The following is a 24,573-nucleotide window of genomic DNA, read 5'->3' on the forward strand; positions in this document are numbered from 1 at the left end:
CAGAGAGATCAATTATATTAGTACAGAAGGAAGAGGATGGGAGAGATGGAGAAAAAGAGGTTGAATGTGAAACACATTCAGAGGGTAGAATCTCCAACATTGGGTAACTGATAAGTGAAAAAGGTGAGGGAGAGTCGAGAGGATTTCTAGGTTTCTGCTGGAGCGATTGGATGAAATTTCTAGTCACCGAGAGACGGGTCGGAGGAGAAAGTGGTTGGTTGTGGGAAGGATGAAGAAGAGGATGCAAGGTGTTCAGTCTGGCATGGAGATTTAATAACATTGGTTGAGGCCACAGGGAGACCTGGTATGTCAGGTTGAGAGATTGGAAACCATTGTTAACTAGCATAGGAGGTGACGTAATCATCATACAGGGGTAGGATTGGGAAACACTGTATCACTCTAGCACTTTTGCCTAGAAACAATACCACAAATAATAATGATGATGATAATCTTTAGCATGTGGAATGTTTTATACATCAGTGCTGGGATTAATGCCTTATATTTAATCCATTGTCTTGCTTAACTTTTCTTGAAATGATGTAACATATGTACAAATGCGTTCCCTTTTTACAGAAGTGGAAAATAATGAATCTCCAGGTTCTTCACTCAACAATGACCTCATCAAATAATTTATTAATTAAAAACATTGGAGGGTTTTTATATTGTATTCCTCTTTTGTTCCAGAACAGTCTTTGGCACACAGAAAACACTCCCAAAATGTTGGCTGAGTAAATGGTGACAGTTATATCTCATAGGATTACCCTTAGGACAGAAAAGATTTGACTGACAATCATGGGGAAAGTAAGGAGGGAAGGTCATCTTGGTTGAAACTTGCATTTGTGAAGAGTTGAAGAAGTAGATTTAGTTAATCTAGAAAAGTGATTTTTAGCCTGCTTTAGTCTGCAGGCTTCTTTAGAGAATCTGATGGACACTATGAACCCTTTTTCTCAAAAAAGGTGCAGTCAGGGGCATGCGCACCCCCACAATTTTGAACAAAGCTGGAGTTCATTGATCCTTAAGATATACTCCAATATACACATCCCCAAATTCTTTTCACAATTTTTTTCTAAAGCACCCCTCCTTCCACTGCTAGGAAAATTTTTCTTATCTCCTACTACAGTCAAATTTTGGTATAGTTGGAATTAGGCATTAGAGCATATCTGAGGCATATACAGATATGGGTTTTGTTGCTTCCCAATTCCTGTTGAAGCAAATTAAAGTCTTTTCTAAATATACTTTTTAGAGGCTTTTGAGGATCCTCAAATGGGTATCTTGGACAATAGAAATACGGACAAATAGCATACACCTACAGTAACTTTTGGATTATCCATAGAGATAAATTAATCCATATATATACGCACACTAAATATATATACACACACACTCAATATATATACATACACTAAAATATCTATATACATATATATATACATATATACATGTTTAGGAACACACTCATATCTATGAACTATTCCTTACAACTAAAACTAACTATATGCTCAGGGAATGTAAATAGATTTTAACATCAGCCTAAGAGAAACATAATTAGGATGAGAATGTACTGCCTAAATAATTATATAATATACTACAAATTGTCATCCAATTAGCACAAATTGAGATTCACCATTACTACGTTGTCAGGATTTATCCAAAGTAATGAACTTATCAATTAACTTCTTCAAAGGCTATCAAAGGAATTGAGGAACTTTAAAAAAGAATGAACTGCTTAATTAATTTCCCATTTCTTTGAGAGCCTACTAAGTACAAGGTGATGACCAAGCTCTTTATATCTAGACGCTATTAAGAGAATTCTTGAACACACATATGCAGAAGAGAATCGTAGCAACATTGGAATCCAATAATCTTATTTATAGAGGAGGTTACTCAGTTGAAGAGAAATCAACAGATTTGCTCAAAGTAGCGTATTTAGAGGCTTTGAGCAACCGAGGTGATGTGAGCATGAGACCCTGGTCTGGAATCCAGCCCTGACATTGAGTGTATAACTTGAAGTCTCATTTTTCTCACCTCTAACATGGAGTATTTTGAGAGGATAAAAGGAGATTATTCCAGTCAAACACAGCATATTCTGGCATGTAGTCAGTACCAAATAAACAGTAGTTATTTCATTCTATTAGGGAAAGAGCAGAATTTGTAACTGGGTCGCCCAACTTTGAAACTGAGATTCTAGTTTCAGTACCTTACTGCTTTAGAAAGTAACTTCATGGCTCAAGCCAGTTTGTAGGCATTGGACAGCTGTACTCTTGTCACGTTCGCTTTCAAGGTCTCTTTTCACCTTAAGGGGCAGAGATTTGGGTTTTGGTTATTGTTATTGTTGCTTTCACTGTTGTATCTCGATCACCTTCAATCAGTGCCCAACAAGTAAGTATTGAACGAAAGAAAAAAAATTCTGTACAGTGTCCCTACCAGACTCTCTTTTTGGCCATTAAACATTTGATATAATCAGCATTTCTTGAGGAATTGTATAAAGCCAGACATGGTTGGATGTTAGAGAAGAAATGATGAAACAAGTGCATTCAAGAAGTACAAGGCTTCACTAAAATGTGTTCCAGGTTTCATTACTACGAGAATCAGCTGACATCTTGTTGTACATAGTGGTTGCAGGATAGGTTATTTTCTTTTCCTTTTAAATCCCAAGATAAGTTTTTTTTTTTTTTTTTTTTTTTTATTTTTTTTATTTTTTTTTTGAGACAGAGTCTCACTTTGTTGCCCGGGCTAGAGTGAGTGCCGTGGCATCAGCCTAGCTCACAGCAACCTCAGACTCCTGGGCTTAAGCGATCCTACTGCCTCAGCCTCCCGAGTAGCTGGGACTACAGGCATGAGCCACCATGCCCGGCTAATTTTTTTGTATATATATTTTTAGTTGGCCAGATAATTTCTTTCTATTTTTTGGTAGAGACGGGGTCTCACTCTTGCTCAGGCTGGTCTCGAACTCCTGACCTCGAGCGATCCACCCGCCTCGGCCTCCCAGAGCTAGGATTACAGGCGTGAGCCACCGCGCCCGGCCCCAAGATAAGTTTTAAAACCCAGCCCCACTACCTGCTGGCTTTGAGACTTTGGGCAAATTACAAAATCTCTCTGACCTTTGTCAGTTTCTTGTATACAGAATTTTTTCATAAAAATCAAATGAGTGATGCATTTAATCTGTTTAGCACGGCAGCTGGCATACAATAAGTATTCAGTAAAAAGTAGCCCCTGAGGTATTTGGCCTGTTCAATGTGTTTACGATGAAAAATGATAGATTTATAGATCTGACTTGGGGGTGAAAGTTTATAGCATGGTGTGGATCTGCTTGACTTGATGTTTTCTATTGTGGGAGATGAAGGTGGTTGGCTGCTTCTGTCTTGTGTAAACAAGGAATGGATCCTATGTAATCACCTCTGTTGCCCTCATGATAGCCACTGGGCACAACATGTGTGAGGAAAGCATCGACACACAAAATTATTTGATCAATCAGCATTGCCATTGCACTTCCTAGCCAGAGGAAGCCAGGCATTAAAAAATACATTTCTTTCTGGCCTTGTTTTTATGTTAATTGAAAAAGAAGAAAAGAGAAAAAATAAAATAAAAAACAAACAAAAAAAAAAAAACAAGAGCGAGCACGTGCTGACAGGAGAAAATGTAATATAGTTCTACAAAATATTTTGGTACTAAATGTTTTATGGAGACTATTGGCTCAATTATAGCTTAACACTCATTGCCACAAGGGTTGTGGAGAAAAATAAAAACCCTTCTCTAATTTGTTCACATAAAGGAGTGAGCAGCTTTTCTGAGTTGGAAACAGTGTGTTCATGCTCATACATTGGCTGGTCTCCAGCTCAGGAAATGGTCCCAGTCCCATGTGGCTTCCCTTGGATGGAGCATCTCAGTGCCCCCTCACTCTCCGTCAGAGGACCATTAGGATTCAGGCTACTGTGCTTGAAATAGTCTCTTGCTTGCTTAGTCCTACTACAGGATTTAAAAGTGACCATTGAGTTCTCCAGAGAGCCAAATTTATTTTCAGGAAGTGGAATCATAGGCTCAAATCCATTACAATTTCTAAATAACATAGGATTTCAGGGTTGAAAGAAGCTTTCCTTTCAAGGAAACTGAGGCAAAGGGAAGCAACTTGCTCAAATGTGCTTAACAGAGTTGAGAGTACAGCATACTGAGTGGGGTAGAAGGAAAGTGATTAGGAGATTACTTATTGAAAGTGTCTAGTAGAGTTCTTGGCTCATTCATTCATTCAATTCATTTATTCATTCAAGAGTGTGGTTCTGAGCACTCATTATATGTCAAATAACATAGTAGGTGCTAGGGGTTTGGGGGAACAAGACAAAGAAGGCTTCTGTCCTGTTGGAGCTTACAGTGTGGTAAGGGATGTGAACAACGCATGAACAAATGTCTTAATTAACTACAGATTTTTATTGCGGTTATAGAGCAAATGAAGTAGAGTGCAGGGACGTAAGGAATGAGAAATGAGCTCCTTCTCTTTTATCTCTCAAGAGATCATCATGAAGACTTAGGTGAGGCCAACTTTAGGATGCAATTTTCCAGGTTTTGGCAACTGCAAATGCTGAGGCTATAATGTGGGAAAAGAAGGTCATGTCCTATGACCAGGCAGGATGCTCCTGAAATGGATCATTGGATACCAGCAGCCAGCAAGAAGGCTGCAGAGAGAGAGATATGGTCAAGTCTTGCAGGCCACGGGGTTTTATGTTAAGTATGCTCAGTACATAGTAGATAAAACTATTATCTCAGCTCCAATCTTCAACTGCAAATGAGGAATAATATCAAGTATATTATGCTAATTAAATGAAATAGTTGCTTGACACCTGACATCATGCCAGGCACCAGTTGGATGTTTCATGTGTAGAGCCTTCTTACCCTTTTCTTCAGTTCTTTAAATTCATCTCCTATCAGTCACTCCCTCAGTAAAATCATACTCGGTACGAATGAGGGTACATGTGTGGTGGGCAGTGAAGGGTCAGCAGGAGAATATGGAACTTGGGGGAGTGGAAGTGAGGAGGAGGTGGGTTTTCACACTGAAGGCAGCTTAAGGAGAGAGCAGCACCTTAACAAAGCATCAAGAACCCTGCTGGGAGGCAGTGGTTGGAGAAGGGGAAAGCAGACACATGTGACCTGCTGATTGATGAAGGAGCTCTCTGACTGTAGAAATTCATGGAGAAAGTTTGTTCCTATGAAAACCCTACTCTTCTGTAGCTTGATCAAGTCTTGACATTTGAATTTCGAACTAATTTGGGGAAAATAACTTTTTGGATTCTCATCATATAGTACTTGTTCACATGAATAGAAATAATTACTTTGCTCGAGTGATTAGCATGCCCAAGAATAACTATAGACTTTCCCCAATTTTTACTTTTACATAAATGTCAAATATCTTCATTAAAGTGCATTTGATTTCTTTTCTTCTGAAGTATCATTAAAAAGTGGGAAAATTTCATGAAGGTGCAGGGAAGTGCAGTGCAATGATGGAAAATGCACATGAGGAGAAAGCTACGTTGACCTGGCAGAGAAAATGTTCTCAGCAGTGGTTTTGGTCACAAGGAAAGTAAAAGCTATTATTGGGTTATTAAGTATGGAATGTCTGATTTCCTTAAGTACTAAGTTTAACACTTGATATATATCTGACATTTCACTTTGACACTTCTTGGTTGTTTTTTTTTTTTTCTGGTACACCCTCATTCTTTCAAATGCACATTGTGACTTGTGATTATCTTTCAATTTTTTTTTAGAGCAATTTTTGTGAAACCATGGGTAAGTCAAAAACTCACGTTATTTTAATATGAGTTCTAAATATCAACAAAGTGTTTGGGAAGGACGTGGCTAATGAACACACAGTAGATCAATTATTTGAGAAGTTCCATTCTGGTGCTTTTCATCTTGAAAATGGGCCATGTGGGTGATGTGAGACCAAGGCGGATAATGAGCTGAAAGCTGTCGTGGAATTGAATACATCTCAACCTACGCATGAATTAACAGCAAGGTTTGACATTACTATTCTAACAATATTGAACCATTTCAAACAAATGGGCAAGGTAAAGAAGCTGGATAGATAGGTATCACATGGATTAAATGAATGTAAGAAGAGAAATCATCTGGAAGCTTGCCTTTCTTTGTTGTCACAACATAAAGGCAAACCACTTCTACACCATATTGTTACATGTGATGAAAAATGGATTCTTTTTGATAGTCACAAGCATTGGGCACAATGGTTGGATAAAGATGAAGTGCTGAAACACAGCCCCAAACCAAATATTCATCCAAAAAAAGCTAATGGTGTGTGGTGGTCGAGGGCTGGTATTATCCACTACAGCTTCATGAAACCTGGTCAATCGATTACAGCGGATGTCTACTGCAACCGATTGGATGAAATGATGAGGATGTTTGCAGTTAAGTAGCTGAGATTGGTCAATAGAGACAGGCCAATCCTCTTGCAAGACCACATGTTGCAAAAAGCAACACTGCTCAAACTACACAAGTTGGACTTGGAAACTCTGTCATCCACTGTATTTACCAGACCTTGCACCAACAGACTACCACTTCTTCCAGGCTTTGGGCCACTTCTTGCAAGGAAAAATATTCAATTCTCAATAAGCTGTGGAAAAACGCTTTTCATGATTTCATTGCCACTTGCTCTCCAGGCTTCTTCACTGCTGGCATAAGCAAGCTACCACTAAGATGGCACAACTGTGTGGATAGTTTAGGCTCATACTTTGATTATTTGTACTGCTTCTTGTTTGAGATATAAGAAACTACACTTTTCATTCAAAATCGGACATTTTATATTTAATGACCTAAAACTACTAATCTCATCTAAAGGAGACCAGCAGCATGTGGTTGGATTTTCCCCAGCATTTCTGAAAGCCTACTTCAGCATAGTCATCCATTCTGATTGGGGGCCCTTCACAGTAAAGTGAGCTCTGAGATCAGGCAGTCTGGAGACCTTATGGCAGCCCAGATACTCAAAGAGTGACCCTATATGGGCCACCTAACCTATCTGAGCTTTAGTTTCCTCATCTGTGAAGTGAGAATGCCAGACTTACCTCGAGGGCTTGTTTGAGATTGGATGCCCTGGTTAGTAAGGTAGGGCACTAGGCACCTTCATTGGCACTTGACAGGACGGGCCCTCAGTAAAAGAGATAAGTCCTTTCTCTTCCTTTCCTTTCCTCAGGTAGAAAGATTGATTGAGTGGCAAGAATAAAGATCCAGAACTCCCGAGTCAGCCTCCCTAAGGAATCATTCGCAGCTCTGCAGGCAAGGTCCCTGTCTTTGTTTCTACAGGTTATTGCCCCAGCCTAATGGAGCAGGTTAAGCTGATCACACAGAGTGCTTGGGTCTCATTTTGACCAGAGTAGAAAGTGCTGAGGTCATTTCAAGCACAACAGCCTCTGGAGGTCCAAATGATCCACATTAAGCTAACTTGGGTTCTCCGCTGTGATTTCAAAAAGAGCAATTATACTTTCCCTTGCAATATGGTAGGGATTTCATGCTGGGACCTTTTAACAAGTGTTCTTCCCTCCAAAGTCTTTGCAGATCATTAGTCTAGAACAAAAACTGGGTGAACAATCTCTGTTGTCCCTTCTTCCCAGCCTCACAGTCAATATTATCACACTAAAATAATTAGGAAAAGTAAACACAGGATCAAACATCATAAGACAGGGAATGAAAAGTGTCTGTGTACATGGCTGGCCCAAACCTGAACTAATCCCACTCCCTTTTCCCCCACCAGACATTTTTTGAGCATGCTGCTCTTAGGTATTTTGTATTTGCTTTTGTTTTAATTGTCCTTCGAATGATGTAATCTCTAGGCTACCAGGAAAGAGCCACTTCTGTCAAAGAAAGTTTAGATGCACATTTATTGAAATAGAGGAGAAAGTCTAGCAGCCCTTTCCCACACCCACTATGCACTTCTCTTGCCTGTTCCAGGCCTGCCTTTTGAGGAAGATGTGGCCAGTTATGTGAGCCAAATGGGTGTCTAGCAAGGAGATGTCTCATCAGCAAATCATGCTCTCAGATGTAACAGAAGTGCTCAGCCTCTGTTACAACAGGCTCCTGGGAAGGGATGCTTCTTTGCATTTACGCTACATATAAAATGTGGGTGTTTTTCTCAGTTCTAACCCGTACTCCATTACACACTTTAATGAACTATATCAAAATTCTCAAGTGAAGCCTTAAGATAAAGGGCTCCTGATTGTATTTATTCACCTTTAAAATGCTTTAGTTGTCGACATCACTGAGGCATGTTTGCTTCCTTTACTGAGGGGTAATTTTAACATCTAAAGATTTGTTAATGCAACTATAGTCTAGAAGTAAGTAACAGACACTGTTCTGCCTAACTGGAGGGGCAGCATCTCACGGGGAGATAGCACTGTATGTGTGCCTTTGGCAAAGTCATTTCACCTCTTGCAAAGTGTGATGATTAGTTATGGAGATGTCTGTGCTTGCTTTCCACTGCAACTTTAAATATGTTTTACGATTCTAAATAGATTTTTTTTTTAGTGTAATCATCTAGTGGATAATAGAGACATCTGGTTGACTTTTTTTGATTGTCTACTTCCAGTGCAATTAAAAACTTAATTCTGAGCTCAATGGCTGCAGAGAGATGCTCTGCAAGTATGAGATAGAAGGCTGGAGAGTTAAGTGAGATGACTATTTAGAGAGAGCTCTTTCTAGGGATCCAAGAATCCACAGTTCTGCATCCTGTTGATGAAATTACTGCCCATTATCAATCAACAAGATAGCAACCCCAGACCTTTTAAATAAAGGAGTGTAATAACAACTTGTGTTATTTTAGATAAAAAACATTGCCTTATGCCACAATAACTACTTAGATAGAAAGAGATGCCTGGTAGGTCACACAAATAGGACCTGGCTACTTTTTCTGACTTTCCCTCAAGTTCAATCTGCTTGATCTTTTATTAATACCTCTATTTTAAACATCTGGCTAGTCTTCCCAGATGTTTAAAGTATCCCTGGCCACTACCCACTAGTTGCTCGTGACTGCCACGCATCTCAAATATGACACCCCAAAATCCCTCCAGACACTGCCACATGTCCCTGCAGGCAAAATCACTCAGGGTTGAGAACCACTAATCTATGTTTTATCTTTTCCTAATTCTGAATTCTCTTTCTTAAGCATAAGAACAAGTACTCAGAAATTATTACTCTATTGTTATTGTTGTCATTCTGAACATTACTAACATCTTCCACTGATGCAGGATTTCACAATTTACCAAGTGTTTCCACCCACATTATCTGTGGAGATTGATGCATAACGGCTCTTTGCCTATAACAAATCGGAAGAGAGAAGCAACCTTTCTGTGAAAAGCCCCTTTCCACCTTTTTACTGTGCTCGGAGTCCTGCATGTTTCACAAAAGAGGTCTTGCCATGAGAAAGATGGATTTAGGACAAGTCAGGCATGATGTAAATGAAAACTGGCCCAGTCTTTTCAAGAGACATTGAAAAAAGACAGAGATTTAATCACCTTGAAATGATATCCTTTTCCTCTCATCTTCTGCTGGCGGGATCTATATGCCACCCAGTACACACATAGAAACACACATCTACAACTAAACACCAACAGATGGCCTCCATGAAGCCACATGAACTCCTCGAACCCTTGGCTGTTTAAAAGGGTCTGAAAATTGTAATCATTAGCCTAAACTGGACTGCTGCAGTTTTGTCATGCTGCACAAAGTGAAAACTAGAAGGCATTTTTGAGAAAGAGAAAATAACATTTCCCCCGCACTTCCACCTCCTCCCCAGCCCTCTTACCTGCTTAAGGATTTCAGCGGCTGTTTCATGTGAACAATCAAATATCACATAGAACTCCTTGCCCTTCTTCATCTCCTTGAGTAAAGGCTTGGCATCTTTATTCCCAGAGGGCAGCTGGCGGATTTTGATTTTAATGTTATATCTGGAGGGAGCTTTGATGAGCTCTTGCAGACGAATTAGACCTAGAAAATGACATCCAATCATGCAACAGATACTGTTCTGTCGAAAGAGTATTGTTTATTGCCATTTACAGTCAAACTCATATTATCCCCAAAATGTATCAAGTGGCCACATTCTTAAAGGTTACACTATTGACTTCCCATTTGTCATTCCTCTTTCTGTGGTGGATTATACTATTTTCCCTTTGTGAGTATATGTGGCTTGGAAGCACAATTTTCCCAAGAGCACGTTGCATTTATTTAGAATGCAATCATTCTCTCCAGCTTTCAGCCAGCACCTCGAATCTTTAACAAATCAAATCGGCAACTGTAAAACTTTTGTGAATAAAAAATTGCTTGAAGTTTCCAGAAGTATCCAGTGACATAGATAACAGTTGCTCACTTAAAAAGCTGATAGAATACAAAGTTTTCTTGGGGGCTATAAATCTCTGTAAGCCTTTCATCAAGTATTTATAAATAATATACTGTGTACCAGCTAATTAGTTGGGCTGCTTCATATAATCATTCAGTTCCTGCCATCTAAACTATTTGTAAATGGCTCATTATGTCCTATTGCTAATATATTTGAATGTTGAATTGGAAAATGCTTACTTGATTAAAAGAATCATAAAATTTTTAAAGATTTTAATAATAAAAGCAGAAACAAAATTCCTTAAAAATTCATCATTGGTAATTGTATCAAAGCATATACAACTGACTAACTTGACAGAGAAAGTTAATTTACTGCAGGTATGGATCCACCAAGCTGTGCCAGTTTCCAGTAGAACTGTTTTACTAGGGCAAAGCAGACAGCCATGTAAAGCCTGCATCTTATTTCCCCGAACGTTAACTGGTGCTTGCTACACTGCATGACCATGACTCTGACTCAAGGATTTCCAATATCCTGGAAAACTGACTTTTTAAAAAGTATGTAGTTCTGTGCTTTCAAGATTTGTTAGCTCTAAGTAATCAGTAGGGAATGTTAAGCTTTATGCGTATTCGAGTGGAAATTGTAGCATGCACTGTATAAGACACAGCACGTATTCCAGCTACCTGCAGACTTGAGGCATTTTGCTTTCTCCTGTTTTATTTATGTAGCTTTTTTTTTTTTTTTTACTAGAAGGAACAATTTTGTGCTCAAATGAGGAAAGGTGTCTCTACCACCATAGTTAGGCTTGATTCTGATGTACAGTAAATTTATAATGGTACTGCTCTTCAGAGTCAAATGGGTGGGGCTGATGGGGGGGATGGCTGTAGAACCTTACCCAGATTTAGTGTTCATTATCCTTTTTTTCTTTTTACACAAAAATTGAAAATGTTAGAATAATAGCCTTCCTGGACTCTTGCTCCTTTTCGAATCAGCCAATGTGGTTGACATCTCTCAAGTACTGATAATGAGCCTCTTCTCTTCTCACTTCAGAAGCAAGTGTTCTGAACCATTGAGGGTCATAAAAACGGAAGAAAATTGAGACGTGGACTCATACATGTGTTATTTGTCATATTTCTTAATCCTCGCAATAATGCTGTGATGCAAGCATTATTATCATTATTACTTCAAATGAGGCAAAACCACAGCCCAGAGCAATGAAGTAACTCACTCGAGGTTACAGAGATAGTTAAGAAGAGCCATTAATTAAAACTGTTGTTTGTGAATCTGACACACAATCTTTCCACTTCACCATCTTGCCTTATAAACACAAGTTGTTGGTCCCGAGGGAACAGATACGGCTGAGGATTTTTTTTGATGAAATGAAGAAAATATAGAATCCAGGACCTATTTTCCTTTCTTGTTTTCTCCAGGGTGCCTGAGTCTTCTCTCCTGTTTTCCCCTACCACCCTCCTGCTTTGCAATCACATACATTTTTTCTTTTTCACTTGAGCATGACCATAAGGGATAGCTCAATGTGGTGCAATGAGATGCAAAGAAATGCAAAAAAATCTTACAAGTGCATTTCATTTGCTGCAATGAACTACTTTCTTGTCCTTTGGTGAATGTCAATCCAGAAGCACATCTTCCTATCATGAAGACTTACACAGACATTCATGGGATTTAAAGCTGACTCACATGGTCTCACTTCATTTCTTCACATTTATGGGAAAACATTTCCTGGATGCTCACTAGATGCCAAGCCCCATGACAAGCTCTGAGGATACAAAACACACATCCTGCTTCAGGCTACTCACAGCCCATGGGAGAATTTTATTCCATCAGCAGTTGAGGCATCAATTACCACCTGCTTTTGTAGAACATAAGCTGGGGCTGCTGGAAGCTGGAGTAACTTGCACAAGGTTACATAGCTAGTAAGTGGCAAATCCAGGGTTTAAGCCAAGTCCACCTTCTAATACCAAATCGGAGATTCTTTCCTTCAAATTTTGGCCCCTCCTGACTTGCGGATTTCAGACCACCCAAGTGAATGACTAACTAGCTGACTGATTAACTATGTAAAAAATCTGTAGAAGTAAACAGAAAACCGAAACTTTAGACCAACATAGAGCATTATTTGGCACATGAGGCCATTAATAAACACGTCTCCCTCAAAAAACTACCATCTGCTTTCACAATTGTCTCATCAAAGAAAGTATATTTTAATATCAATACAGGAAAAGGACAACAACTCAATACAAAAAGACCAATTTCTAACTGGAGTAAATTTATCTTAACCAAAAACTCACTACTAAGCCTCAGCTTTTCTCATCTTGCCAGTATACAGGTAAATTGGCTGCAGAGACCGGAGTGGGGGGGGATGAGCAGATTTAAAGATTACAGACCTAAATCGGGGGAAGAATAACAAGCAAGGAATAGTGAGGTTTACATTTCTCTTCTCTTCTGGGAGAAGCAATTGTTTGCTTAAGAAAAGCCTTTCTGTCTTCATTAGCAAATGATGTAGAATTTACAATTCAAAAGCACAGGAGACAAAATTTAGAGAAAGCTTTCCCTTATATTTGCATTTTGCAGCAATCCATCAATCATTTACATTTCTTTGCAATGAATAGTTAAAAATTATTTGCTAAACAAATAATTACTTCAGGGAAAGGAAATTGATTTAGGCACAGCACCTAGTTTTGCTAATCATCCTCCTGCGTTCAGATGCTAGCCCTGATGGAGCGACCCATCCTGCCAGGACTCCAGTTGTAGAGAATGGTAACAATGCCTAAAAAGCTGCTTATGTCATGTTTTTTCCAGCCCACTAAGCCAGAGGGACTTTAAAAATAAAACATAGATAAGAGACACCCAGACAAACCATTGGAGCTCCGAAAACAGTACCCCAAAACAGAGGTCTCAGAAGTAGCCTCAAAAGCAAAATTTCTTCTCTCATCTTCTCTGCCCTTCAGTTTCTCAGTGGCATTCTCGCCTGAGGCTAGTCATAGAAACTAGAATCCCTCTTCCTTATCCCCTGAGGCTAGCCATAGAAACTAGAATCCTCCCTTCCCAAGGCGGGGCATAGAAACCAGATCCCCTTTGCCCCAAAGTCAGCCATAAAACCTAAAAATACTACTTTAACTTTCCCTCTGCCTTTTTGTGTAAAAACTGGCCATAAAAAACTATCAGGCCTACCTTGTTTGAATCTAGGTTGTGAGACCCCCATTCCAGAAAGCTTCCTGTCCCAGACCCAGAAGGAAGAAATGCATGCTCAGAGAGACCAAGAAGAATCCAGACAGACAGGACTTGCTGGGTTTCCCCACCGAGTTCATTAGCATTAGATCATACCTTTTTTGTGCAATCATATGCCCACATGGCCATCTATACTTTGTTGAGCCTAAGCATAAAAATGGACAATTTCCCTTATATCTTTGGGTCTTCATTCTGAAGGCTCCCATGTGTACACAATAAATAAATTTATATGCCTTTTCTCTAATTAATCTGCCTTTTACAAATTGATTTTTCAGCAAAATTTCAGAGGGAGAAGAACTTTTCCCTTGGCCCCTACAAAACCCAACTGAGGGACATTCTACAATAAAACTCACCTGGACTCTTCAAAAATGTCAATGTCATGAATGACAGAGGATGGCTGAACTGTTCTGAATCAAACGAGGCTAAAGGAATTTGCCAACTAAATATAATACAATGACTGATCCTGGTACAATTAGCAAAACTGGAATAATACATATATGTTTCATATATTTAGATAACAGTATTATATCACTGTTAAATTTCCTGTACTTGATCATTGTGTGTGGTTGTAACAAGGAAGGTCCTTATTCTTAGGAAATTCACACTAATGTGTTTACGGATAAAAAGATCAAGATGTTTCCAACTTATTTTCAAATGGTTCAACAGTGCTACTACTTAGTACTATTTTTATTGTTGTTATAGTTGTTTTTATAGAGAGAATGACAGAGCACTAAAGCAAATGTGGCCTCACGATAACAACTAAGGAATCTAGATGAAGGATGTACAGGAGTTCCTTGCAACTTCTCTAAGTTCAAATCTTTCCAAATAAAAAGACAAAACCTGCAGATATAAAATAACATCATAAGGGCTTCCTTTCCTCTCCAACCCCAGGAATGCAATTGGAAATGTGCCTTTCGTTTGAAAAGTGTTTTAGAGAAAGAAGCCTGTTTATTTCATATGAGTTTGAACTGGCCTCTACACATAGAGACAGCTTTCAAAAATGTCCAAATGGCCAATTCTAAACACTTGCTTTGGTTGCCTTTCTCCTAATTGCGCTCAGATATGACACAGAAAAATACTGATTTGCATGCACATAAAGTGACTTGTGCAACAGGTAAAGCATATGGAGGAGAATAAAAAAAAAAACGCAGCTATTTCTAGTGAGTGTTTAAAATTTTCCATGCCTTCTCCTTAAATAATAATAAACTTTGCTATTTAGATTGCCCCTGTATATGAAGTAAGCTACATGCCTTATAAATAGCTCAATAAACCTTAGCATATACCTCTGAGGTGAATAGGTGTCAATGCTATCTTACAGTGAGGAAAGTGAGGCACAGTGAGGTTAATTGTTTGGATCAGCCCTGAAAATGGGTCACAAATGCCAGAAATTGGAAGAGACCTTAAGGTCAAACCCCTGCTTGATGCATGAATCTCTTCTACTCAGCTGCTGTTGAACACCTCTCAGTGTGAGAAATTCTTTACCTTACATTGCAGTCCAAACCATTTCTGGATAGCTTTAGTTGTATTTAATGAATTTCGGTGCAAAAGAAAAGTACCTAGGTTTGCTCGAGTCTTAATCCAATTCCCTGTTTGTTAAACCACGTTAGTGGGTTTGATACCATAAAAATGAATGTAATAATCTATTGGGACCCAAAGATCAAGTTGTACGTTTTAAATGTTAATTTATTCTTCATTTAAAATTGGAAACATGCAGAATGGCATTTCACTAAGGTGTTGGTATATTAATATACCTAAATCTAATAGAATTCTTAAAGGGATCTGTGCATAAAGCGTGCATCTTTCAGAGGAGAGGAATTATCAGAAGTGAGAAATAGAAATCGGTGAGTAAATTTCCTGGGGAAATACAGTACTTTTAAGTCAAATCCTCATACATTTGATTTTTCAAAAGTGCAACAAAAATGGCTAGTCGGAATCTTCCCAAAAGAAAACCTATGTCCCTTGATCGCAGAGGACCTCACAGAAGAACCTAGTCAAAATATTTGAGATCATCTGTGTTGTACTCAGCTCCACCAGTATATTTTGGTCCTGAATTTTGGTTAGTATCAAAGGTAGTAAAAACTTCAAAATAACTAAAAGGGTGGAATTAGAATGTTCATAACACAAAGAAATGTTAAATGTCTGAGGTGATGGGTATTCCAATTACCCTGATTTGATTAATTCACATTGTATGCCTATATCAAAACATCACATGTACCCTATAAAGATATACAAGTGTTATGTATCCATACTAATTAAAAATTTAAAAATAAAAAAAATATATACCTGACATGCAATATCTAAAGATTGGTTTCCTAAGCAGAATTCTGAAAATTTGAGTATGGTTCTGGTCAGGGGACCAGAGTGGGGGAGAATCTGAAAGGTAGAAAAGAATGAGAACAGACGAAAAAAAAAAGGAACTATAATTTATTGTTTTGTTGGTGCTGAGTGCCAAGGACTTTCCGTCCCTTGGCTATTTCAGGTGGAGCTGTGGGAAGGCATGCAGCAGAAGTGTTTCAGCTAGCACAGTGGTTGTAATAACAGCCAGGTGAGCCGTGATTGGGGACGGTGAAAAGATTCACTTATTCTTTTAGATGGCACTGACCCTGCACAGAATATGTTTCATTTTGGCTTGGTTACCCATGCCAAAAATGTCAATTTTCTTTAAGTTCAAACTCTTTGCTTCTGTCAAGATTCTTGGTTCTGGACAATATATTCTTTCTGTTTCTTTGGGAAGATGGAATGAAACACAATAGATATAAAAAAATTGTCAATATTAATATTTAAATATAGCCACAAGAGCAGCTACTTCACTTATTCACAGGATGGTTGAGCATGTTAAGTAAGTTAATCATCTAAAGTATTTAGAACAGTGCAAGGCACACAGCGCACAAGAATTTAGTTACTATTATTCTTGTGGTTTTCATTACAAGTGTGTTTTCTCCCAGGGTTTGTTGTCTTTTTCAATCACAAACATTTTTAAGCATGTTAATCTCATTTCAAATTAATCTTCCTTGCAAAACTTTGAGACTATGTTTGGAGTGATTAGTAATAACTCTTTATTATAGGGTGAGTTTTAGAAATCTTATGGATGTGATGTGTGAGAAAAATAATTTAAGGTAAACTTAGATAAAAAAAAAAAACCAGGTTCCAAAGGACCATGTGCTATGAATCCAGGGCTAGATACATTTGTCTGTTACTCATTTCCTTGATGTAAGCATCCAATCCCTTCCATACACTAAGACTCTCAAATTTGTATCTGTAGCTTGGACCACTTTCCTGAACTCCAGACCCTTTTATCTTCATTTGGATGTCTAACAGATATCTGAAACTCAAACTGAACACATTCATGACTGAACTCCTGATATCATTCTCGTTCCCCCAAACTAGTCCCACCTACAACCACCTTCATCCCAGGTGAAAGCAACTCCATCCTTTGGCTCAAGACAAAAAAGTTTAGAGTCATCCCTGACTCCTCCCTTCTTTTCCTCTCTCCTAACCTCCACTCCCTCAGGAGGTTATTACTATTATTTTAGGTTTATTTTTTATTTTTTAATCTGAAGGTTTAAACTATAACCTGCCTCACTGATGCCATGGCATCAATATTTTCTCAGACTGGAACATGGTTTTCCTGTTCTTATTCACCATTTAAAATTAAACTTAATGTATGGCACTTGTCTTATGTCTAAGAAACATGATGTGTATTTCTTGATGTATGACTGAATTGAAACACTGGGCAGAACTGTGATATTTCAGGGGAGTTTGCAGTAGGAGGGAATATATTTGCTATCTTTCCTATTAAACAAGCTAATCTCTTGAGGCAAATTTCTAGACCCTGAAAAGCTCTAAGTTTCTCAGATAATTGGGTTCCTTAAATCAAAATATTTGTCATACAGACCCAAAGGTAGTGCTGGAAACTCAATAAGACATGGTAAGAGAGTAGTCAAACTAATAAATAAAATGCATGCCGTTGAAATCATCCACGATGACATTTGTACAGTTTTCTCAAAGATGCTACAATTCTTGACCAATCATTCAAACCCACTCCAAAGTCATCACACAAATGGAGACTAAGGAAAGAGGAACATGGACACATAGTAACAGCTTGCAAGTGGGGGACAAGCTCAGGAAACTATGCAGGTCTACATTCAAAATGTTTCCGGAACATGACTATGTCTTATTCCTCTACTGTATCACCTCCATCTCTTACTGTGCCTAATTTATAAACTAAACTTTATCAAAGGTATCAATGCATAGGAAAAGACCATATTATATATAGGGCTCCATACTCTCCTAGGTTTCCACTGGGAATCTTGGATCGTACCCCCTTTGGATGAGGAGGGACTACTGTAGAATGCATATCTGATTCTATCACTCCTCTTCTCCAAACTTTCTAATGTCTTCCCACTGCAGGCAGAGCAGAAGCTCTTCCAGTGGTCTACAAAGCCCTCCATGATTTAAAAGTCCTCCTCTGACTTCCTCTTCTTCCTCCCTTCCCCTCGCACTCTGATCCACACTGGCCTCCTTGCTGTTTCTCTGGTGTATCAGGCATACTCTCTCCTTAGATATTGGCTATTGTCTCTGTTTAGAATCTTCTCCCAAATGCCATGTGGCTCACTTCCTCAGCTCCTGCAAGTCTGAGCTTAAACCTCATCTGTGCAATGTGACATGACCTTTAACTCTGGAAACCACACACTTCTACCTTCCAGATTCTCCTCATCCTACTCTACTTTTTCTTTTTACCATAGCACTTGTCACCTTTAAAAATATAATCCATTTTATATAGAATGAAGAAAAAAGGTTTATTACTTATTCCCATAGAAGCTACATTCCTTGAAGTCAGAGTTTTCTGTCTGTTTTATTCATTAGTGTATTTCAAGTGCTTAGAACAATGCCTGGTATATGGTGAGTACTCAATAAATATCTGTAGAATGACAGAATCTAACAGCATTAGTGAAGGTCAAGAAACATTTGCTCCATGAAGGTGGCATCAAAATGGAACAGTGCAAAGGCAGTTTGGGGCTTAGAAAACCAATTTATGAGTAATATTGGACAAATGAGACCACATCAAATTAAAATGTTTCTGCATGGCCAAGGAAATAATCAACAAAGTGAAGAGACAACCCACAGAATGGGAGAAAATATTCACAAATAATCTATCTGACAAGGAATTAATAACTAGAATGTATAAAAAGCTTCAACAACTCAATAGAAAAAAATAATTCAAATAAAAAGTGGGCAAAGGATCTGAATAGACATTTCTCAAAAGAAGACATACAAATGGTCAACAGGTATATGAAAAAGTGCTCAACATCATTAGTCATTAGAGAAATGCAAATCAAAACTGCATGAGTTATCATCTCACCCCAGGCAAAATGGCTTTTATTAAGACAGGTAATAACAAATGCTGACAAGGATGTGGAAAAAGAAGAACCCTAGTACACTATTGGTGGGAATGTAAATTAGTGCAACCGCTATGAAGAACATCGTGGAGGTTCCTCAAAAAACTAAAAATAGAACTACCATAGGTCTTTCCTAGGAACACTAGACAAATAAATAAATGAAAATGAAAATAGAACTACCATATAACCCAGCAATTCCACTGCTTGGTTATATATCCAAAAGAAGGAAATTTAGTGTATCAAAAAGACATCTGCACTCCTGTGTTTATTGCAGCACTATTCACAATCGCCAAGATTTGGAATCAACCTAAGTTTCCATCAATGGATGAATGGATAAAGAAATTATAGTACATACACATAGTGGAATATTAGATAGCTGTAAAGAAATGAAATCCTACCAATTGCAACAACATAGATGGAACTGGATAACATTATGTTGAGTGAAATAAGCCAAGCACAAGAAGACAAATCTTGCATGTTCTCACTCATATCTTGGAGCTAAATATTGAAAACAATTGATCTCGTGGAGACAGAGTAGAACGATGGTTATCAGAGGCTAGGAAGAGTAGCAGGAAGAGGGGCGTAAAATGAGGATGGTTAATGGATGCAGAAAGGTAGTTTGTTAGATAGAATGGACTCAATATTTGATAGCACAACAAAGGGAGTATAATCAACAGTGAGTGAGGGTATACTTTAAATAACTAAAAGAGTGGAATTGAAATATTCCTAACACAACGAAATGATAAATGCCTGGGGTGATGGGCACCCCAATTACCCGGATTTGATTAATTCACACTGTATGCCTATATCAAAACATCACATGTACTTTATAAAGATATATAAATATTATGTACCTATAATAATTAAAAATTTAAAAATAAAAAACCCCCACAATTTATCCTGAGAATTGTAAACAACTTTCGGTGTCATCTAGGGCAAACTCTTAGGCACTGCAGGAATCCTTGTCAGTTCAACCCTGAGCTTGAACTCTTCCAGGGCCAGGGAGCTAAATCATTTGGGAAGAAATACATTCCATTCCGTGAGAGCTCCAGTGGTTAGAAGTTCATCGTGTCAATGATGCAAAGCTGCTTCCCTTTATCCCCCACACGCTGTTGTCCATGAAAGCTCAGGAGACTCGGCCAAAGCTTCTTCCATTTTACGGCTTTCAGATATTTGTTAACAGCAGCCACCTGCCTTCAAAGTCTTTGTTGTTGTTTTTTTCCTTTGCAGCCTAAACATTTTAATTGTTTCAGGCTTACTCAAGTATTCTGTGTATGGATGTTCTCGGTGTCCACATATCTACAATGAAGAAAGGACTGGGATGGCTGTGGACTTTGGGAGGCAGGCCTGTCCACAAGGGAAACTGTGGAATAGGAAAATTCTTATTTGTGGCACTCTCTTTTTTCTTTTGCTCATATGTACATTTTTTGCCTAAATATTTAGCTTAAGGGGATCTATAATAATGATTCAAGATACTGTCCTTCTTTTAGCTATGTACACATAGAAATACTTCAAGATATGAAAGACCTATGGTGGCGGGGTTCAGCACAGTCCTCCAGGAGAGGACTATTTTGCTTCAGTGCCTTCACACTGGCTGTTCCCTCTGCCTGATGTTTGAAATGCTCTCCCTCAGGTAGCTACGTGGTTTTATCGTTATCCTCTTTAAATTTCTACTCAACTGTCATTTTCTAGTGAGGACTTCCCTGGTATCCTTACCTAAAATTGCAAACCCCATCCCCACCCCCAGGTTCCCAAATGCCATTTGCTGCTTTATTTTTCTTCATAACATGTATTACCATCTATTATACTACATATTTACTTCTATGCTTTGTTCATTAGATAAATAGATAGTGGGTTCCATGAGGTCAGAGATATTTTTGTGTGTGGTTTCTCCCCAGTGCTCAGAATAATGTCTGACAGTAAATGTTAATAAATAAGGGAATCCACCTATTATCTATCATCTATCCATCTATTATCTATCTGATCTATCACCTACCTATCATCTATCTATCTCTCTGTCATTTATCTACCATCTACGTATCTATCTGCTTGTCTGTCTGTCTGCCTGTCTAATGTCCAGAAGAATATACACCAAGATTTTAGCTGTGATGGTTTTCCTGGATGTGCTTATTTATACTCTTACACTTTTCTTCATTTTAACATTTTCTAAAGAAAGCACTCTTCTTTTTGTAACTATAGAAAAATGAAACTTTTAAAAAACACCTTGGGAAAAAAGCCATTTAGATCATAGTAAAGAATATGCAGGTATGTTCTACGTTTAGCTCTTTGAGGTATCTCCATGTTACTTTCCACAGAGGTTGCACTAGTTTGCAGTCCCACCAGCAGTGTACAAGTGTACCTATCTCTCCACATCCACTCCAACATTTGTTGTTTTGGGAGGGGATGGGTATAGTCACACCTAATGGGTGCAGTGTGAACCATCTGGGAAATGGACATGCTTGTAGCTCTGACTCGGGCCAGGCAAAGGCAATATATGTAACTTAAACATTTGTACCCCTGTAATATGCTGAAATTAAAAAATATATATTAAAAAAAAGAAAAAGGAAAAAAAAGTATGCAGGTATGTGCTATCTTGGATCTTTTCCCCAGTATCAAAAAATATCACATGAACTAACTGAACATGAACTTTGGGAGAATTTGGTTAAGGACAAGTTAAATGGAGTGGAAAAGAGAGACAGGCAAAGCTATCAAGTGGATTTTTTTTTAGTTATTTACAAAATTAGAGCTTGACAGAAGAGGTGTATTTTTTTTCATATTTTGCCAATGAGGTTTGGATTAGCACTTGCTCATTTGGACCGGCTCTCTATGCTGACTGTGGAGGTAATTGCCTAACCAAGTATAACCAAACACTTTGAAATCCCACCCTCCCAGGCATGCAATGTTCAATGCTTTCATCACCTTTTAAGAGAGTCAGTCTTAAAATATGCTGTGATAAGTTTGAAGGAAGTGGCAACATTTTAAGTCATTATTACTTATTACCACTGTTTGGGGTCAGAACTCGATACCCCAAAGTACTGAACATAGGCATGCTGAGTACTTTGAACCAAGATCTTTCTGACCTTCTCCCCCTCTTCTAAATCCCCTGAATTGATTCATGGAAACTAGAGCTCCCCTCCCCCAAAGCAAGTCATAAAACCTAGAAAGGTCACTCTCCCTCTTCTCTCTTCTCTCTTGAAGACCCTCATTCTGAGAGGTCCTGCCCCATACCCGGGAGAAAAGAACACCACACAGAGAGGCCAGCGATCTGAACAGACAGGCCTTGCTGGTTCCCCCCCTCAGTCTGTTACCATTAGATCATATGCATTTTGTCCGATCAAATTTCTACATGCCTGTTCTTTCTTCATCAAACCTAAGCATAAAAAATAGACAGTTTTCCCCGAGTCTTTGGATCTTCGTTTCTGAAGGCCCTCGTGTCATGTAAAACGTGGATTAAATAAAATTGTTTTGCTTTTCTCGTACTAACTTGTCTTTTGTTATAGGAGTGCCAGCTGTGACCCTTATGATGGGCAAGGAAAGGCATTGCCCCCACAACGCCTCTGCTTATCAAATGAGCCAGGCTGTCACCTGGCAGAGCCAAGAAATAATGGGACAAAGGACTAACATTATTTGATGAGGAAGCCAGGAAAGCCAGGTGAGGAGGGGAGAAAAGCATGAGAACCCAGATACCCAAACAAAGGAGTGGAGTATGAACTGAACCCGCTTCACATGTGTGCAAAGTTTTAATCTTAGCTCTTAGCTAAGTTTTCTTTTCTTTTCTTTCTAAGGCTTTATGCCAGGGCCAAATCTGGCCCAGCATATGTTTTTGTAAATGAGGGTTTATTGGAACACACCAGGCCCCTTCATTTACCTAACATCTGTGACTACTTTCTTGTTATTTCGGCAGAGTAAAGTTTGTGACCAAGACCATGTGGCCTCAAAGACTGAGCCGTATACTATTTGGCTCTTTATAGAAAACAAGCCCAGAAATGGCTGTGCCTACATTTTGCTAAGATTGGCCTTGAGAATGCAGACACTGCTGAATGTACCCCGACACTGCATCTGATGTTCAGCTTCTTGGCTCTCTTTGATGTGTGTGAAAGGACAGAAGCCAGACCTCCACCAAGGGTCTAATGAAGCAGCGGGAATGTCCCATGGGCAGCAATTTCTCATTGCCTAGGGTCACCTCCAAGTATGGGAATCAGAGACAGGTCGATGACTGATGGAAAGAGAGAGAAAAGAGATGAGGCCTGATGAAACTTTACTCCTCCTAAGAGTTCTCTAGAGTCTTTCTACGTTTTAACTTCTGGAGGACAGAATTCTGCCTGCCAGTATTTAGCGAATTGAATTTTGTCCTTAGAGAGGTGCACACTGCTCCCATTGACTTCTATGGGAGTAATGGGCCATTTGGTCCCACGACATCTGTGCTGGCTTCAGGCTATTTAACAAACTCCTAAACAAATCCCAATAAAGTGCTCTTTAATGGGTACTTAATTCTGATGTGGGGGTGGGTGCTGAGCCCACCTAAGTCCTTTCTTTTCCTTCAGGTTTACTAAGTTTTCTTCTTTTTATGGTGCGGTAAATTACTGCAGCCAAGAGCCCTGAGTCAAGCAGTATTAAACCCATGCAAAGTCACAAGACGTCTCCTCTTATTGATCTCAGTTGACCTGTTTACTCTCTGGGTTCCAATTTAATGGCTCAATTGATTACTCATTTACATTTTTAATGTCTTTGTGGGCAAAATCATTTTAAGATGAATCGTCTCTAACTTAATGGGCGACACACACAATCATTTTGGATTTCTATTTTCAACAAGTACTCACTGAGCTTGGGTGAATTTAACAGGGATGACAAGGACATTTGTGCTTCCGGTAAAAGATGATAGTTTGATTTGTCTGCTTTGTAAATGGCCATCACAGACGTGTGGCTCACCTGATGTCAGAGGGTGGTTAGGATATCAACTTTTCTGTTACCTGCTTACTAATTACATTTTGTCTAAACACAATTTGAAATCTATAAGGCCCACATCTTTAGTTGAACCATTTCTTAAATTAAATCCAGAAGTTTCAATATTATTCATTGATTTGTTTTTCCTTTAGATGGTCCTGCTTTGCTGGTGATGGTAGAAACAGTGAGAGATGATACTATGGAGGAGCAATAATGAGAAATAGTGTGATTTTATTAGCTCACAAAAATTTCTATTTTACTATGATAGGCAACACGCAAGATCTAACTACACTTATGTTTACAATACAATATTCTACCTCAAGGCTCTTTAAACATGCTTGTGGAGTTCGTTTGATAATGTTTTGTTCCTTCACAGCAAGCAGGCGAAGCTCTAAAAATATGACTCCCTATGGCTTATTCTTCCCAGTGAGACTTTTTTGAATATATTTATAGATTATATACCCAATCACCTACCACCTTCACTTCTTTCTAAAATGAGATGAGGCATAAGAAAATATGTAAATGCATATTTCCAACCATACTAGTCACTTCTATCTGACAGTATAAAATGGAACCAGAGGAGGTGCAGTATTAATCCTCCGGGAATAGAAAGTGCTGGTGCTTGGTGACAGGGACAGTGAAAAATGAAATAGTATGACAAAG

At 38.7% G+C, this 24,573-nt stretch overlaps 1 protein-coding gene across 9 annotated transcripts in view; it reads right to left on the bottom strand.

Annotated features, from left to right (window-relative positions):
• The window catches only part of GRIK1 (glutamate ionotropic receptor kainate type subunit 1), a 378,899-nt gene that overhangs the window by 118,459 nt on the left and 235,867 nt on the right, over positions 1 to 24,573 (bottom strand). For all 9 annotated transcript variants that reach the window (XM_045540531.1, XM_045540530.1, XM_045540527.1 and 6 more), the window contains one exon: positions 9,797 to 9,978. In XM_045540531.1, the coding sequence (XP_045396487.1) occupies positions 9,797 to 9,978 (182 nt within the window). The remainder of the gene's footprint in view (positions 1 to 9,796; positions 9,979 to 24,573) is intronic.

This window comes from Lemur catta, chromosome 1 (genome assembly GCF_020740605.2).
Source record: "Lemur catta isolate mLemCat1 chromosome 1, mLemCat1.pri, whole genome shotgun sequence".
Classification (NCBI taxonomy): domain Eukaryota; kingdom Metazoa; phylum Chordata; class Mammalia; order Primates; family Lemuridae; genus Lemur; species Lemur catta.